The 18,852-nt window shown below is 41.6% G+C and overlaps 1 protein-coding gene across 1 annotated transcript in view; it reads left to right on the forward strand.

The window, feature by feature from the left end:
* Window positions 1-18,852, forward strand: part of LOC112408739 (transmembrane protein 132D) — a 651,963-nt gene that overhangs the window by 444,403 nt on the left and 188,708 nt on the right. Inside the window, exon 4 of the mRNA XM_024758481.1 lies at window positions 1,330-1,513. Within this exon, the coding sequence (XP_024614249.1) occupies window positions 1,330-1,513 (184 nt within the window). The remainder of the gene's footprint in view (window positions 1-1,329; window positions 1,514-18,852) is intronic.

The raw sequence follows: 18,852 nt of genomic DNA on the forward strand, positions 1-18,852 counted from the left end.
ACTTCTTCCCTCAGGGAGTGTCTGGCACCACCTCTGCCTTTTTTTTTTTTTTTTTTTAACCTGTCACTTAGAAGAGCACACATTTTCTTAAAGCAGACTATGAAAAAGAAGAAGGGGTAGCCAGTAAATTAAACTAACCAAAATAGCTGCAAAAATCATCCTGATACTCTAACTTGGATTCATTTCTGGATACGTGTTTCTAGAAAACCCAGACTGTCTAAAAACTAATCATTGTCAGAATGACTCCTATATCCAGGTAACATCTGGCTACTTCTCCTTTTTCATCCGTGTGGGTCCTGTGGTCCCATTCTCCTGTTCATGCCTCAGCTCTGATTCTCTGCAATTCTCTCTCGACCCCACTGGGTAACAAAGCCACATCACCCTCAAAGTCCTTTAAAATTCTGTGCACCCAACTTGAATGGACCGTGGCTTTGGAAAATCCGATACAGGCAGCAAAGAGATTTCTGGGAGTGAGGGAAAGAATCCTATCCTCCATCCTCCTAGAAGGAGCACAGGGAAGAAAGCATTTAGGAAATTCAATCAGCATTTCCCGTAATTATCCACAAACACCTGTCCTGGGGACTCTGAGAGGCTCACAGAAAACAGGGGTTGGGAAGTTTGAGTGAGGGTGTCTAAGGCCAGGCCAAGGCTGTGAATCTTGTTAAAGGTTGTTTGTTCTTTTGGGGATCGAATTTCTTTTTTATCTTTCTTTCTTTTTTTATTGAAGTAGAGTTGACTTACAATGTTGGGTTAGTTTCAGGTGTAGAGCAAAGGGATTCATATATATTCTTTTTCAGATTATTTTCCGTGATAGGTTATTACAAGATATTGAATATAGTTCCCCGTGCTAATCCATGTTGCTGATCTGTCTTATACATAGTAGTATGTATCTTTTAATCCCAACCTCCTAATTTATTCCTCCATTGCCATCCCTGCTTTCCCCTTTGGTAACCATAAGTTTGTTTCCTATGTCTGTGGGTCTATTTCTGTTTTGTAAACAAGTTCATTTGTATCATTTTTTTAGATTCCACATATAAGTGGTATCATATGACATTTGTCTTTCTCTGGCTTCCTTCACTTGGTATGATCATCTCTAGGTCCATCCATGTTGCTGCAAATGGCATTATTTCACTCTGTTTTAATGGCTGAGTAGTATTCCATTGTATAAATGTACCACATCTTCTTGATCCATTCATCTGTCAGTGGACGCTGGGGATCACATTTCTGACAAGCTCTTTGCAGGGGTGATGTGAACACACATTGAAATAGTCCATTGCCTGCCAAGGGTGCCCACCCCAGTCCTCAAAGTTGTTCTCTCCTTCTTTCCAGTGCGGAGGGCGCCTCCTATGAAGTCATGCAGATCGACGTAGAAATCCAAGAGGCCAGTGACCCGCCAACCACACAGCTTGTTACATGGCAGGTTGAATACCCAGGAGACATCACATCTGACTTGGGCGTCTCCAAGATCTACGTGAGCCAGAAGGACTTGATTGGCGTCATCCCACTGGCCATGGTAAGAATGTCCCTGCCCTGGGTTGTTAATACAGACCTCTGGGAAAGGCAAGGTACCACACCGTGACCCAGACACAGTGGGGACATATCAGTGAGCTCAGAACCAGGGTGGGGGGAAACTGAATGATGAAGTTACTGCAAATCGCCGATTCTGTAAAAATGTTTTTCTAAATAGTATCTTTAGAATATTCTTTAGAAAGTAATCAAAATCCAGGAGTTAGATTTGGGTCTTCCATTATATGAAAAGTATTAATGATTTAATCGAGATGTTTGTATGATACACTGGAGACTGTTCAAGGATCTCAAACACATACACCTGCAGAGACCAGACAGATCAAGTATCTGAGTGAAATGTGGCAGGCGACTTGCCAAACACCTACCCAGTGAAAAGGCCCTGCCATGTTTGCCATGCAGGAAAACCAAGCCGGATTCTGAACTCTTAATATCTACTGACTTCTCAAGAGAAGCCGTTAATATAGTTTTAATGCGAAACAGCAATTTGTCCCTGTTAGAACTAATTTTTTTTTAATCAAGCCCATCTAAGAAAGAGTTAACTATAATTCATTCACAGGCCACCTATGTATAACTTGTCACCTGCCTCTAAACGGTTTAGGACTCTAGGTCTGTCCACGTGTTTCCTAGGATTTGTCGAACAGAGATGGGCTTTCCTCCTTGAAAGGACCCGCCCCCTGGTTGCTATGCAACAGAATACATTGCCTGTGGGAAGACTAATCACCCAGGTTCACCTAAACAAAGCACACTAACGCCCTCTCTAGCCCCGCCTTTCCCCGGGCCCTCTCTGCAAAGGAATAACACATTTTCTTAATGGGAATTTTCCCAGTTCAGATGCCTTGGGATTGTGAGTCTGCGGACGGTAATTTGAGCTTTCTCCTGATACAAAGGTATTTTTACTGTCGGAAGTGAGGGATGGGTTGACCTATCCGTTGACAGCCTGCTGTCTCCCCCTCACCATCTATTAGGAACTATTGACAAGTGTTATTATGTGGTTGTGAAAGGACGTCAGGAATCAGTCTTTCAAGACAAGGTGCTGCGGACAGTTGCCTAGGGACAAGAAGTTAGTCATTATACTGTTCATTAAGAAACGCAAAGTTGTTGAGGTCCTTCTGTTGATCAGGGCTCTTATTAACGATTTCTTTTATTTTAAAGGCACCGAGCCTCCCCTGGTACATTATTTCATGTGTGACAGCAGCAGTCCTTCGTTTAGGCTATTCGTGGTTCTATTACTGGGGATGGTGAGACCATTTGTCTCTAATAAGTAATTATTTGAATTTGCTCCCTTTCAGCACCTTTGGTCTGATGAGCTTTTAGTGGACTCTGAGCGGCTTCCATTGCTTGGCTGTGCACCAGGTGGTGTGCTTGGTTCCCTCGCTCAGCATTTCTCCCGCCTGGACTGTCCACCTGTTCCAAACCCCCTTATTCTTCACAACTCACAGGAATCCCCACGCTCACAAGAGCCTCTTTCTCTGTCCGCCGCTGGTCTCTGAAACCGTTCTCACCTTACATCAACCTTTCTGGCTATGATACGTGTAATCACAGAAGTGTGTGTAATGGCAGAGCTAGAAAGAATCTCAGCTAAGACCTAGCTGACCCTTTTATCAGTTAGGAATTGCATTTGGCCAAGAACAAGCCCTAACCGTAACCCTTACCGTAACCCTAACAAACCCCACTCACTCCACTCTACCCAGGCCAGTAGTGGCTTTAATACAAGTAGGTTTCTTCTTTCATGTAAAAGAACTCCTAAGGTTGATGGTCTAGGGCTGGTATGGTTCCCCATGCTATCTGAGATTCAGGCTCCATCTTTATTTCTGCTTCAGCAGTCAAGGGTATAGATTCCATCCTCATGGTTACCTCATGGTCCAAAATGGCTGCTGGAGTGCCAGCCAGCATATCCATATTCTGCTTACCAGAAAAAGTAAGAATGCAAATCAAACTATATCGGTTCCTTTTCCCTTGCAAGAAGTCTTCACAAGAATCCAACATAATATTTCTGGGTATATCCAATTAGCCAGAACTTGGTCATATGGACGTACTTAGTTGGAAGGAAGGCTGGTAAATTGACTTTTTAGCATGGCACATCACTCAGGTTTTGTTATTACAAGGGAACAAGAGGAGATTAGATATTCTGAGGCAATGAGCAGTATTTGAAACAATCCTCCTCCATTTCCACATGAGGAAACTGAGGCTCAGAGAGGTCCCTCATCCCGGCACCTGAGTGTTTTCCATTCTGTATTCATCTTTTTGGGCCTCCTGGGAAGCAAAATAAGACACTAAATCTTGGTCTGCTCTTACTAGCTATGCAACAGTGCCTAATATCACTGTGGCTCAGTTTCCTCATCTATAAAGTGGAGAGAGATGATACTTACTCATAAGGCTGATGTAAGCATAAAATGATAATTCAGGAGGGCTTGGAAGAGTACGGAGTATAGTCAGACATACAGTAAATGTTTGCTTTTATTATGATCACTTAGTTACAGAATGCAAAGGATAAATAATTCCTTGGCAATTACGTTGTAAATTCTTTCAGGGAAGGGAATGATCCTAAGATAAGAAGAGTGCTAGGAACTGTGTAGATGCTCACTGATTTTTTTATACAATTTTAAAAGGTTACTTTTCATTTACAGTTATTACAAAGTATTGGCTATATCCCGGTGTTGTACAGCACATCCTTGAGCCTGTCTTACACCCAATATTTTGTACCTCCCACCCCCTCCCCTATATTGCCTGTGCCCCACCTCTCCCTACTGGCAAACACTAGGTTGTTCTCTATATCTGTGAGTCTGCTTCTTTTTTGTTATATTCACTAGTTTGTTGTATTTTTTAGATTCCACATATAAGTGATTTCATACAGTATTTGTCTTTCTCTGTCCGACTTATTTCATGTAGCATAATGCCCTCCACATCCGTCCGTGTTGCTGCAAATGGCAAAATTTTGTTCTTTTTTATGTCTGAGTCATATTCCATTGTGTATATGTACCACATCTTCTTTATCTACTCATCTGTTGATGAACACTTAGGTTGTTTCTGTGTCTTTGCTATTGTAAATAATGCTGCTAGGAACATTGGGGGATGCTCACTGATTCTTGAACTGAAATGAACAAATTGCATTAAAACATGTTTGGTCTGGGCTTCCCTGGTGGCGCAGTGGTTGAGAATCCGCCTGCCGATGCAGGGGACGCGGGTTCGTGCCCCGGTCCGGGAAGATCCCACATGCTGCGGAGCAGCTGGGCCTGTGAGCCATGGCCGCTGAGCCTGCGCGTCTGGAACCTGTGCTCCGCAACGGGAGAGGCCGCAACAGTGAGAGGCCCGCACACCACAAAAAAAAAAAAAACACACATGTTTGGTCTGATGAGTTTTTACTAATACTATCTGAGGATCTTCCTCTGGAACTAAGAGTAAAGTCTTCAGAGTACTGACCCCCAGTCTTTTGTATTTGGAGTGCTGAGTCCCTTTTCCAGAGAAAGCTGCTTCATTTCACCTTTGACTTGACTGGTGAAAGGACTTTTGCCATTTTTAGGGGGGTTACCTTCCATAAACAGACCTTTTGCCATTTTATTTCCTCTTTACTTTGTTTTTGTTCATTATGCATTCGCTGAGAGATTTTGAAAGGCATCTGATATCATTGCATCTATTTATCTACACATCTGTGTTACACATTCTTGAAATGTTAGCGAGGCAGAGGGAAGGCCAGCTCACCTGGACCACGATAAGTCCATGAGGAGAGAATACTTTGAGTTGAGCTCAGGGTCCCACAGGGGCTTGTAAGCTAGAATGAGGTGAATCTTTAAATGTGATGGGAAGCCACTGGAAGGTTTTCAGCACAGCACTGATGTATCTTTTTAGAAGAGCATTACGTTGAGAGCAGATTTGGGAGGGCACCCCTGTGTCCACAGCAGCGCTACTCACAACAGCCAAGACGTGGAAACAACCTAAATGTCCACGGACAGAGGAATGGATAAAGAAGATGTGGTACAGATACACAATGGAATATTACTCGGCCATAAAAAAGGATGGAATAATGCCATTTGCAGCAACACGGATGCAACTAGAGATGATCATACTAAGTGAAGTAAGTCAGACAGAGAAAGACAAATACCATGATATCACTTCTATGTGGAATCTAAAATAGGACACAAATGAACTTATTTACAAAACAGAAACAGAATCACAGACGTAGAAGAACCATCATGGAAAAGAATATTTTTAAAAAGTATGTATATATATATATATATATAAAACTGAGTCACTTTGCGGTACAGAAGAAATTAACACAACGTTGTAAATCAACTAGACTTCGATTTAAAAAAATACACAAAAGAAGCAGGGGTGGGCAGAAGCTGTGTGGTGGTATTTACATAAAGTTCAAAAATCAGGCAAAACTAAACCATAAAGCTAAGGGTAGTGGCTACCTTTAGGAGAGAGAATTCATGGAGATGTACAGTTACGATCTGTGCATTTTTCAATGTATTATGTTCAACTTGTTTAAAATATATTAAAAGTTATTGGCCCTGGCAAAAAAAAAGTTCTAGTTTTAGACCCAACCCCAAAGTTCTGTATATCTCCATGATACCAACACACAAACTTGAAATGTTTAAAGGATTTTCTATTATAAAATATCCTATGATTTACCTTTTTGCCCTCTAATCTTTGCACACATCTCTGATTAATTTCCTGAGATAAACCTTTAGAAATACATTTGCATCAAAGGATGGGCATCAGAGGGTTTGCAATACTATAGTATCTTTTTGATAACGGTCACCAAACCGCCTTGTGTGAAGTTTAAGCAAGTTACTCTTCCACTTGCTGTGTATAATGATACCCATTCCCTTGCAACTTCACTAACACAGAATATTAAAATCATAAAGTAGACCATTTGTTAAGCAAAACTTATATCTCAGTGTGGCTTTGATTGGCCCTGTTTTGTTTACATTTTAAACATTTCCTTATTAAACATTTGATCTGAGCCAACTTTCTTTTCCTATTGGAAATGCAACTCCTTCTTACTTTGTCATTAAAAAAAGTAGTTTTTTCATTGCTGTTTAAAAACACAAAACATTGAATTTACCATCTCGATCCCTTTTAACTGTACACTGTATTGCCGTTAAATATTTTCACCTTGCTGTGCAACGGATCTCCAGGATGTTTTCATCTGGCAAAACCCTGAAACTCTACATTCCCTCAACACTAGTTCCCATCCCCCTACTCCCAGCCCTTGGAAGCCACCTTCTATTTTCAGTTTCCGGGTATTAGTGATACCAGCCTTTTGATCGACATACTGCAAATATTCCTCCCAATTTCCCGTTTGCCTTCTGATGTCGCAGATCGTATATATAATAGCATGCAGACGTTTGGGGGGGAGGTATTTGTTTACTTTTGATGTAGTCAAATCTACTGATCTTTTCCATAATGGACCTCCTTCCTCTCCCCCAGTTATAACCAAGAAGAAAAAAACGTGCCTGTTTTATGTGTTCTCGTGAAACCTCCAAATATTAAAATACCCGCACACAGCATATTTGAATAGGTAGAAGTATAATCTTCAGAAAAGAATGCGAAAAGTAAACGCAGTTGTGACTCCTTGTACTCTTATTAAGGATTTGAGATCAACTCGGGAGTCAGCACATGACCCACTGTTCTTTGTAGGATGTATAATTCCATCTCCAGGAAAGCTTTGAGATGAGATGCAGTTAAGCCTTTCCATTCAAAGCTCATTTTCCGAAAGACATTTATTTCTTCCTCGATATTTTGCGTATTTTTTCCTGATGTCTATGGCCTTAAAACATTTTCTTTTTTTTTTTTAAATCCGTTCATGTATTTCTAGGACTTTATCACATTAGTCTTTTTTTCTGTTCAGGAAATGATGCCTTACTATGTCGTGGGTAAATCGTTGTTTGTTTTTTTTTTTTTGTCCTTTGGGAGAAAATTCTGAGGAAAAGGTCATTAAGTGAGTACCACCATTAATCTAATTAGTGCATATCTGTAACTGCGTGTCAGTGTCAGATTCTGGAGAGCAATGTTTGCATTTCTTAGAAGAGTTGGAACACATCCTTCTGGGGTGGCAGGGGGTGCCCAGTTTCTCAAGCTCTTCATTATTCTTCTCTCCCATCTGCCTCCTGAGTTTCCACTAAAATAAGTGTTTTGAGCTTCCGCCAGGATTCAGACATAATGATACTGATATTCATCACTTTGAATGCCATACTGGCTAGTGGAACATCCTTTCAAACATATTAACATGTGCTCTTTCTTGTAAAATAAAACAAACATTATCTTCATTCCTGTTGGGCAGTGGCTGTTCAGGTACCGTAACTGTGGTAGCTGTTCTAAGTGTGGGATGGATGTGTGTGACTCAGCTCTCCTCTGGTTTGTAAGGACACACCCTTTTACCGTGTTGGGTTTCTGATGAGTTTCTCATTTCGCTGTGTCTCAGCCTTGATCACTGAATTTTAGTGATTAGACTTGAGTTGTGACTTTAGATGAAATGTAATCAGGAGATACAGTCTGGACAGACAGGTCATCCTTGAAAAAAATCAAAGGAGGACTCTCACCCTAAAGTGACTTGGCGGTGGCAGCCTTTCATGGTGTCTACATAAGATGCTATAAGAGTACAGGTGTGTCTCCCAGACCCAGGCCTGCAGCTGCTTGGAGAAGACCAACAGAGCTTTTTAAGCAAGGTCAAAGAGTCATACGTGCCATGTGCTCTTTGTGAGGTGAAATTTGATATATTGTAAGCCTTTCCTCAAATGTGACACTCATGGGAGCACAGATACAACTCAGAATTCTCTGTATAGCCCGCCACCCATGCCACCTCCTCCAGGGGGTCCTCCTGGATCCTTAGAGCCAGACATGATTCTCGTTGGCTCTCCTGCTCTGTCTACCGCATGATTTCCTTGCTCACATCAAGGACAGTAGTCAAGTTGGGGAATTAAAACACTTGAGTTCTTTTTGCCCGTTGAGATCACACCATCGGAAGTCGAAATGGGCAAGAGCCATACCCAAGATGCTTGGGAAGACCTAAACTCAGGGTGTCCATTTGACCTTCCAAGTCCTTCCTTATGTCACCTTATTGTTTGAACCACACCTAAAGCCTTCTGATCTCCAGGTACCACTTCCAAAGTAGAAGCAGCTAGACTCCAGTGCACCACTCCTGACTTTCCATTTATTTCCAGTTCAGATGCCTTCTTCTCATGAGCTTGCATTAAGGACCTCTGTAACCCAGACAATGGCAGGTAGGAGCCATGCAGTTAAGACTTCACCAGACCCTTCACTTACGTGATTGAGTCTTGAGTTCTTTCTTCTATAATTCTTGGGATTCCAAGAAAGTAATCATCAAATAACGTCTTCCCTTCTCATCTTATTTGCATCTTCTTAAATCTTGCTGATCAGGGCATGTCCTCCTAAATCTGGGATTCAGTAGAAATTCTATTTCTGTAAACCTCACAGACAAAACTCACCCACATGTCCATAACCATATAATTTACTGTTGTAAAGCTTCTGATGAAATAAATGCATTTTCAATAAGCTTTCCTGAATTGAATACATTTCTCTTGTTAGATAAAATGAACTGCCTTTTCATCCACTGCATCCTCCCCTAATCGTTAGAACCCTCAGGACTTAAATCTTCTGGCTCATCTGCCTTCCCTGAATTATCTCCTGCCAACTCTGTGATTGTTATCAAACTATGTCCCCTTCCCGTTTGTACACCTGGCAGAAGGCATGGCACAACTCATAGTAGAAGCCCAGAGAACAGTCTTACCACCCACTGGAATACATACGGGTCTGTGGAATAGGGTCACACTGGCTGCTTCATCCCGCATCACTTGTGAACTTAGCACAGGTCGTTGGCCATGACAGTCACCTTCTGAGATCAGAACTTGAGAAAAGGCTCCCAAATTATGGTGGGAAACTGTCTTTTCTGGCTCCAATAATGAAGTTTCTTTTGTAATTTTTGGCATGAAAGCAGATTCTTGGCTCCTTTTTCTTTGACTTTTCGTGATACCCTTTTCCTGTGTCAGCCTGTTAATTAATATGCCAGATACTCTCTGTTGTTTTCCTCAAGACTTTTTGAAAATTCAGTCACACGGAATAGCACAGCACTGCTTTCATTTTTACACTTTCTCAACCAAGTGCAAATTAAGATGCTGCAACAGGCTTTGAGAAAAATCTCTGCTCCAAGACGCACTCTTACTTTGTGTTTCTGTTGAGTCACCGTGACCCCCCTAAACTGCATCAGTAATAATGACACCAGGTACCTACTGTTTATTATGTACCAGGTATGGCTCTAGGTACCTCCTTATAGGGGTTAACTCATTCAGTTCTAACAGAGACCTGTTGATACTGGTACTACTCTTATCCCCATGTCACAGATGGATGAAAGCACAACGTGTTTGAAGAATGGCCCCGAGTGATTCAGCTGAGAAGCTGAGCTGGAAGTAGATTCTAGACTGACGAGCTCCAGAGTCTGTGCTCGCAACCCGTGCACTGCACCGCGAAAACAAAGTTAGGTGAAAACAGAGTTAAGCCCGTTGATCAGCTCAGTGTGCAAAAAGATCTTTGGAAAATGCGAATGCAAGAAAGCACTCTCATACAAGTATGAAATTGAGAAGTCGTACTGAAATAGGAAAAGTCATCTGAAAATGAATTGTTTATTACGAATAAAGCCACAGCCTTTTCTTTTCAGCCCACTCGGCTGCCTTTGATGCTCCCTAATGAGCTGCCCTCTCCAGAGGTGATTTATAATGAGACAGCGGCGGCTGCAGCTCAGGGCTTTTAAAGGTACATGGTACAAACAAAACAAATCAGGAGGCTTACTGCTATTGTTGTCTGTTGTGTGGTCATTACAGCCCCAGAGACTGGACAACCAACTGCTCTCAGTGAACAAATGCTCATAACGTAACTCATTTTGTAGACACTACAGAAAGGCAGTCCATTCGCAAAACATTCGCTGAGTTCCCTCTACGTGCCGGGCATTGACCTTTGTGTGGAGGGGATAACAGAGCTCGTATCCCGCTCAGGGGAGGTGGCTGGTAAATAAGTAAAAATGTACCATAAGATCCAGCAATCCCACTCCTGGGCATATATCCAGAGAAAACTCTAATTTGAAAAGATCCACGCACCCCTACGTGCATAGCAGCACTGTTCACAACAGCCAAGACACGGAAGCGACCTGAATGTCCATCGACAGAGGAGTGGATAAAGAAGACGTGGCACATGTATACAGTGGAATATTACTCAGCCATAAAAAGAATGAAATAATGCCATCTGCAGCAACATGGATGGACCTAGAGATGATCATACGAAGTGAAGTCAGTCAGACAGAGAAAGACAAATATCAAATATCACTGATATGTGGAATCTAAAAAAAAATGACGCAAATGAGCTTATTTACAAAACTGAAACAGACTCACAGACATAGAAAGCAAACTTATGGCTACCAAAGGGGAAAGGGAGGGGAATAAATTAGGGGTATATCCACTATATGTGGAATCTAAAAAAAAAATGACGCAAATGAGCTTATTTACAAAACTGAAACAGACTCACAGACATAGAAAGCAAACTTATGGTTACCAAAGGGGAAAGGGAGGGGAATAAATTAGGGGTTTGGGATTAACAGATACACACTACTACATATAAAACAGATAAACGACAGGCACCTACGGTGCAGCACGGGGAACTATATTCCATATCTTGTAATAACCTATAATGGAAAAGAATCTATATATGTGTATAGAGCAGTCATGTTGCTGCATACCTGAAACTAACACAACTTTGTAAATCAAGTATAGTTTAATTTAAAAAAAAAATAATTGAGCAGAGATGGATTCAGAACTGACTTATGCTTGGAAGAAGATAGAACAGGATGTTGAGAAGAACGGGGACGGGCTGGGCGAGCTCTTTGAGACGGAGTCATCTCTGCAGAGGTGGCATTTGAGCTGCGAAGAAGGATCCAGCTTGGGGAGATCCAAGAAGAGCTGGCTTTGCAGACAGAAGGAGAAGTGGATGCCAAAGCAGGGCCAGCTCGATGTACCTTAGAATGGAGAACGTCCAGTGCAGCTGGGGAATAGTGAGATGGGGAGATGAGGTCAGAGCAGGCAGACACTGGATTAGGTACCCGATCAGCCACGGTGTGTGCAGTAGGACTCTGATTTACTGTGTTTAAATCTCATCTGATTCATGATCTATTTTTAAAATATCACACTGAACACTAAGGGAAGAACAAATTGGGGCGGGGGGGCAACAATGGAAATGGAAAGACCATATTGGAGGCTACTTTAATGGTCCAAGGGGAAAGAGATGAGAACTTGGGTTAGGATGATGGTGATATTGAAGACAAATGGAAGGTCTCGGGATGTCCTTTCTAAGTATAGCCGTCAGAACCTGCTTATAGACAAGGGGCGTGTTTGCACGGGGGAGATGAAAGAGCCTAGACTAGACGGTACAGTCCAGTAGGACTCTCTGAGGTGATGCAAATGCTCTAAAATCTGAACCTTCCAATGTGGCGGCCATTGCCACGTGGGGTTATTGAGCTCTGGAAGGGTGGCTAATATCTCGGAGGAACTGAATTTTTATGTAATCGAATTAATTAAAATTTATATAGCCATATGAGCTGGTGGCTATCAGGTTGGGCGGTACAGTGCTAAGGTTTTGGCTTGGGAAGCTGAGGGTGCTGTCATGCTGTTTTCTGAGGTGGTGGTCTGCACGTTCGCCCCGTGGTCTGTGGACCCACACTCCCTCTTCTGCACCCTGAGCTATGCCCCTGGAGTCTTTCCTGTATGGATTGCCTCCAGTGAGCTGCTTTGTCCACTGGATTCCGGTTGGGTCCAGTCAGTGGAGGGCAATGGAAGATCAGATATTGGGTGAAGAGAAAGGTTGGGTTTTGCGTCCCCCTACCTCCTTCCCTGATGGGCCACAGTCTCTCAGTGGCTGTGTTGCTCTGCCAATGGCATCAGCTCCTGTCAATCAACATTCTGGATAAGGGACAGGGTCAGTACAAGTTGTGGGGTTTGTGTTGCAAATACAAGCATCTGTGTCCATATGCACCGATCGTTGTTGTATTCACACTTCTTCTACGATTAGGTGAAAGTATCTGATGCACCATTATGTCTTATTGTATAGTTCCTGCCCACAAATGCATGCATGGAAATACATATTATTTTATTATAAACGATTCGCTTTTATTTCTCCTTTTATAATTCAGTTAAGACATTATATTGATTTTTTGAAGCATGTGTGCTGATAGATTATATTCACTATGGTTCTTATTTCGGGATAATAACAAATAAAATACTTCATTTGTTATATAAAAGGAGCAATAGCTCAAATAGGGCTGAAAACAATGGCGTTGGCAAGTGTTTTCTGTGAGGGCATGGGTAGTAAATATTTTCAGGTTTGCAGGCCATACGGTCTGTGTTACAGCAAGGCAACCCCACTCTTGTAGCTCAGAAGCAGCCATAACACAGAAGCACATGGGTGTGGCTGAGTTCCAGTAGAACTATTTCTGGGTGCTGAAATTTGAATTTTATGTAATGTACATGTGTCACCAAAAAAAGTATGCTTCTCTTGATTTTTTTCCAAATGTAAAAACTATTTTTTTCTCCCAAATATAAAAACTGCTCTTAGCTGCAGGCTGTACAAAAACTACAGCTCGCAGGCCATAATTTGCCCATCCCTGGTCTAATGTAGACATAGCCTCTTCTTACCTTTGTCTCAGTTTCTCCTTCTGGGGTCCAGTCATGCTATAAAGCTTGACCTCCTTGCCTGAAGCCTTCCCTAAAAATAGAAACAAATTTAAAAGGTAACATTAGCATGAGAAATGTGTATTTTCTGCAGTAAAGAGGGATGCATTTCCCATCGTATTCCACTCTGTGGAGAGTTTCCACAAGATGCAGGCTAGCCAGAGCAGAGAGTCTGAGCCTTGATCCACATCTCAGGTTTGACAACTCAGCCCCATGCTTGTTAATTCCCCTCTTGACCAAACCCTTCTTGACACTTACAGTCAAATGAATGTCTCACATCTTTTCAGAGTCCTGGGAGGTCCCCCACCCTCAGGACGTTTATTCTTCTTAAAGCTGCCTCAGTATCCCTCATGCTGTTTGGTTAACATCATCATCTTCCTCTTTGGTGATATCCACTGGATGATCTAAAAATTTGTTGGCTGTACACCTTCCATTAACCTTTCAATTAACCTCATCATCAAAGAGTTGAACGTGGTACAGGAAGGAGAGAGGTGGTAATGGATTTACGAGCGCGCTTGCCACCGAATCTCAGAGCCGACAATTCCTTGCCTCTTGAATTATTTCTCAAAGCCTGGCTGTCTCCAAGACCTCTGCAATCTTGGCAGCAATTACCAGAAGGTGAAAACACCGCTCAGAAAGTGGGATTGCATGGACGATCCATAGGCTTTTCAGACATTTATGCCAACTTCCAAGCCACTGTTGTCTCTCCTATCTGTGAAATTTATCTTTCTCACAAGAGAGACCACCTAAACCCAGCTCAAAATTTTGGAAGATCTCAGGATCCACGTAATTTTGAGAGAACATCCAGCTCCACCTGGCTTATATGTCAGGGTCAGAGTTTGGCATTACATAGCATGTGGTCAAGGTCATGGTCCGTAAAATCCAACTTCATCAGAAAAGCCTTCCCTGACCACCCTATCTAATGAGAATGTTCAATCACTCTGACCCCCTTATCTTCATTTTCTTTCTCGTCATGGTATTTCTTGATACCTAACATATCATAGATTGATTTTGTTTTGAGTTTGTTTTGTTTTGATTTTGATTTGAGTCTGCTTCCTGGAAATTCTCTCATCCATATTCCCATCCAGGAACCAGATTCATCCTCAGGCTGATTCCCTCTTGGTAGCAAAATGCTGAAGACTATACAGGTTGCCCATGTTCATTTTTCCAAACCCAGGGGGAAGAGAAATGGTTCCTCAAAGAAATATCTATGGCTGTTAATGGGAGAGGAAAGAACTGGATGCTGGAAGGAGCACAAATGGATTCCACTGTGCCTCTTTATGTTGCCCAGTAGAGGTGAACTTTCATAGATTTTGCAGATTTGCTCTGCAAAGAAGCCTGCAAGCCCATTAGACAAGACTGAGAATTCAGATGTCCGGCCACATAGCTTCTACAAAACCTGGTGACTCCACTATCCAAAAGTATTGTCAAGACATGAGTGAAGCACTTGTTGTCTTTTTAGTAAGAACTCAAGACTTTAAAATGCAGATGCAGTTCTATTTTTAGTTTTCTAAGGAACCTCCATACTGTTCTCCATAGTGGCTGTATCAATTTACATCCCCATCAGCAGTGCAAGAGGGTTCCCTTTTCTCCACACCCTCTCCAGCATTTATTGTTTGTAGATTTTTTGATGATGGCCATTCTGACCGGTGTGAGGTGATACCTCATTGTAGTTTTGATTTGCATTTCTCTAATGATTAGTGATGTTGAGCATCCTTTCCTGTGTTTGTTGGCCATCTGTATATCTTCTCTGGAGAAATGTCTGTTTAGGTCTTCTGCCCATTTTTGGATTGGGATATTTGTTTTTTTGATATTGAGCTGCATGAGCTGCTTGTATATTTTGGAGATTAATCCTTTGTCAGTTGCTTCATTTGCAAATATTTTCTCCCATTCTGAAGGTTGTCTTTTCGTCTTTTTTACGGTTTCCTTTGCTGTGCAAAAGCTTTTAAGTTTCATTAGGTCCCATTTGTTTATTTTTGTTTTTATTTCCATTTTTCTAGGAGGTGCGTCACAAAGGATCTTGCTGTGATTTATATGTCATAGAGTGTTCTGCCTATGTTTTCCTCTAAGGGTTTTATAGTGTCTGGCCTTACATTTAGGTCTTTAATCCATTTTGAGTTTATTTTTGTGTATGGTGTCAAGAAGTGTTCTAATTTCATCCTTTTACATGTAGCTGTCCAGTTTCTTATTGAAGAGGCTGTCTCTTCTCCATTGTATATATATTCTTTCCTCCTTTATCAAAGATACGGTGACCATATGTGCGTGGGTTTATCTCTGGGCTTTCTATCCTGTTCCATTGATCTATATTTCTGTTTTTGTGCCAGTACCATACTGTCTTGATTACTGTAGCTTTGTAATATAGTCTGAAGTCAGGGAGCCTGATTCCTCCAGCTCTGTTTTTCTTTCTCAAGATTGCTTTGGCTATTCGGGGTCTTTTATGTTGCCATACAAATTGTGAGATTTTTTTGTTCTAGTTCTGTGAAAAATGCCATTGTTGGTTTGATAGGGATTGCACTGAATCTGTAGATTGCTTTGGGTAGTAGAGTCATTTTCACAATGTTGATTCTTCCAATCCAAGAACATGGTATATCTCTCCATCTGTTCGTATCATCTTTAATTTCTTTCATCAGTGTCTTATAGTTTTCTGCATACAGGTCTTTTGTCTCCTTAGGTAGGTTTATTCTTAGGTATTTTATTCTTTTTGAAGAACCTAGGGGCAGGACAGGGATAAAAATGCAGATGTAGAGAACGGACTGAGGACCTGGGGAGAGGGAAGGGTAAGCTGGGACGAAGTGAGAGTGGCATGGACATATATACACTACCAAACGTAAAACAGATAGCTAGTGGGAAGCAGCCGCATAGCACAGGGAGATCAGCTCGGTGCTTTGTGACCACCTAGAGGGGTGGGATAGGGAGGGTGGGAGGGAGACGCAAGAGGGAGGGGATATGGGGATATATGTATACGCATAGCTGATTCACTTTGTTATACAGCAGCAACGAACACACCACTGTAAAGCAATTATACTCCAATAACAATGTTTAAAAAAATTTTTTAATGCAGATGTCACGTAATAGAACAGCATGTGAAAAACAGCCCCAAATAAGAGAGTCTCCAGGGAACCTTATTTTCTTTCTTTTAGACCATGTTTGTCTTAGATAAGAAGCCATTCAGCATTCACCAGTGTTGGCTGTAAAGCATACGGGAAAGCGGAGAAATCTCATTTCATACAAAACATGAAAAATCTAAATACAGACATGTTGGTAATTGCGTGGCAGAGTCATAATGAGAAAAAATATATTAAACTTTTGGAAAATATTTTTCCAATAGCACATTAAAGTATGTGTTTTCACAAAGTAGTGGTTGTCTCATGTGGGACTGAAATATTTTCCCAGTCTTCTTTAACTCTGGGAAGTTATCAACAAAAAGCATTATTTTCTTGACAGATGCTAAGAACAGTGGAAATTTCAATAGATGCTGAAATTTGAGTTGGTGTAGAGTTAAAGAAAACTCCTTTTTAAGTAACAATTCCACAAGTTCTTTATTCATCTTTGTGTGACGGATGGTAAATGCAGAGTTAGAGCTTTACCATGTGGGCAAATAAGAAAAAAAAAAATCTGCCATCTCCGTTAGTATAAACCAGTCTTTTCAGTTGTGTGGCTCAGTTATCCCTTAAATGTAGCCTAAGCAAAAGTGATTGATTTATCCTTAAATGCAATTTCTCTTTTGCTTCAGAGAGGAGGTAATGAATGCAAATGCAGAAGACATCACTTCCCTACTCTTACTTTGGTGGAGGAGACTATCTTTTCCTCTTTTTCTCCCCTCCTCTTCTCTCTCCCCTATTCCTTTCTCTCCTCCTGTATTAGTCAGGGTTCTCCAGAGAAACAGAATCAATAGCAGATAGATAGATAGATAGGGACATAGATATATCTATCTCTACATCTATATATATATCTAGACAGAGAGACAGACAGATGAGGAGGGATATATATTATATAATTATCTATTATTATTCTCCTTTTCTTAATGGTATGCTATATTATACTATATTAATACTACATTACAAACTAAGAAAAGGAAGAAATTTGTCCCTTTTTTCCCTCCCGGCGATGGGACGTCTCATCTCATCCTGTCCTGCTTTCAGACTGGGATTTGTACCAGCAGCTCCCCTGTTTCTCAGACCTTCAGACTCAGCCTGGACTTACACTGCCAGCTCTCCTGGGCCTTTAGCTTGTGGGATACCTAAGGATCTTATTATGGAATTTATCAGGTGTCAGTGTGTTATCAGTTGAGACACTTTCAGAATGCAAGAAACAGGGGGCCCACTTCAAGCATGCAGACCCAACGAGCAGACTTCTCGTGCCACACTCTAAGGAGTTTCGAGGGGCAGTGTCTGGGGTGGCCAGTCCAGGTGCCAACCCTGTTTCGCTGTAATCCTCTCAGTCCTGCTCGGCTGTTGCGGGATCCTGTCCTCCACACTCCCTTCGTGGTTATCACCAAACCACTGGAGCGAAGGGATCCAGCCACAGAAAGAACAGCTGTCCTCCAACTATCAAACGGAAGTCCTTCCTCTTGGTCAGCTCATTCCAGATTAAGCCATCACCTGCCCCTAAACAGTCACCAGATACCCTGAAAAGTCTGAGGCTGGCTTCCTAAACTCATCATAGCCGAGGGGATAGTATTGACATTCTCGGTTAAGAGGGCAGGTAGTGTCAGCATTCTCCGAATCCACAGGCTGTAAGTGAGGATGGATATTTGAATAAAACCAGGTTTCTGATAGTAAGGAGGGAAGGAAGAATGGAAGCATGAAATTACATGACAGTTGCCTAGAAAATCCCTGGCAGAAAAATACAGGACAGATATGATTGCATAGGGTTTTGGGTGAAAGGAGTTAATTACCTTTCCATATCACGTACAAAACGAACCTTAAAACCTCCAACAAAAACAGTCAAACACTTCCTATAGAAAAGGTGATTGAAAACTCAAAATAACAGACATGTGAAGAAAGAACCCCTCCTTCATTAGCAAAACACACCTGTGTACAGTAGGAAACAAATTACTTCCCACCTTCGGAATATCACCAATGGTACCGTGGTCCTTACTGAAGCCAACATATTGGCCCTGCTATAGCTCATCGTCCATAGCTGATCTGAAATGCTTGGTGATATTAAAAGCTGAAGATTGAGTGTCAGCCAGGGTTTAAAGCCTTGAAGTGTGTTTTTTTATAACCTGTGAATTTCCCACTAAAAGAGATTTTAACAAACATGAAACAGAGTAATTGGACAATCTGAAACTCAAGTCCAAACTAATTCTAATCACATTTTCCGAAAGAATCAGCCCTCTCCTTCAGAATCCGTTTAATTCTCGGTGGCTCGCCGGTGGTGAGTCTTTGGTTGATTAATTCATCTAAGGCTAGATTGTGTTTGTCTGTTAATTTCTCTGTTTGGAATGTGTTCACAAAGCTTGGTGTTCATCCCCAAGGCCGTAGCAAGTGCGTGTGTATCCATTTTTCTACTAATAGAATGATCGTATGTGTCAGAGAGTATCATGGCTAGATCAGAAAAGATGGAATAAGTTACTCTGTAAGCTTTTTTA

This window comes from Neophocaena asiaeorientalis, unplaced genomic scaffold (assembly GCF_003031525.2).
Source record: "Neophocaena asiaeorientalis asiaeorientalis breed wild unplaced genomic scaffold, Neophocaena_asiaeorientalis_V1.1 scaffold77, whole genome shotgun sequence".
NCBI lineage: Eukaryota > Metazoa > Chordata > Mammalia > Artiodactyla > Phocoenidae > Neophocaena > Neophocaena asiaeorientalis.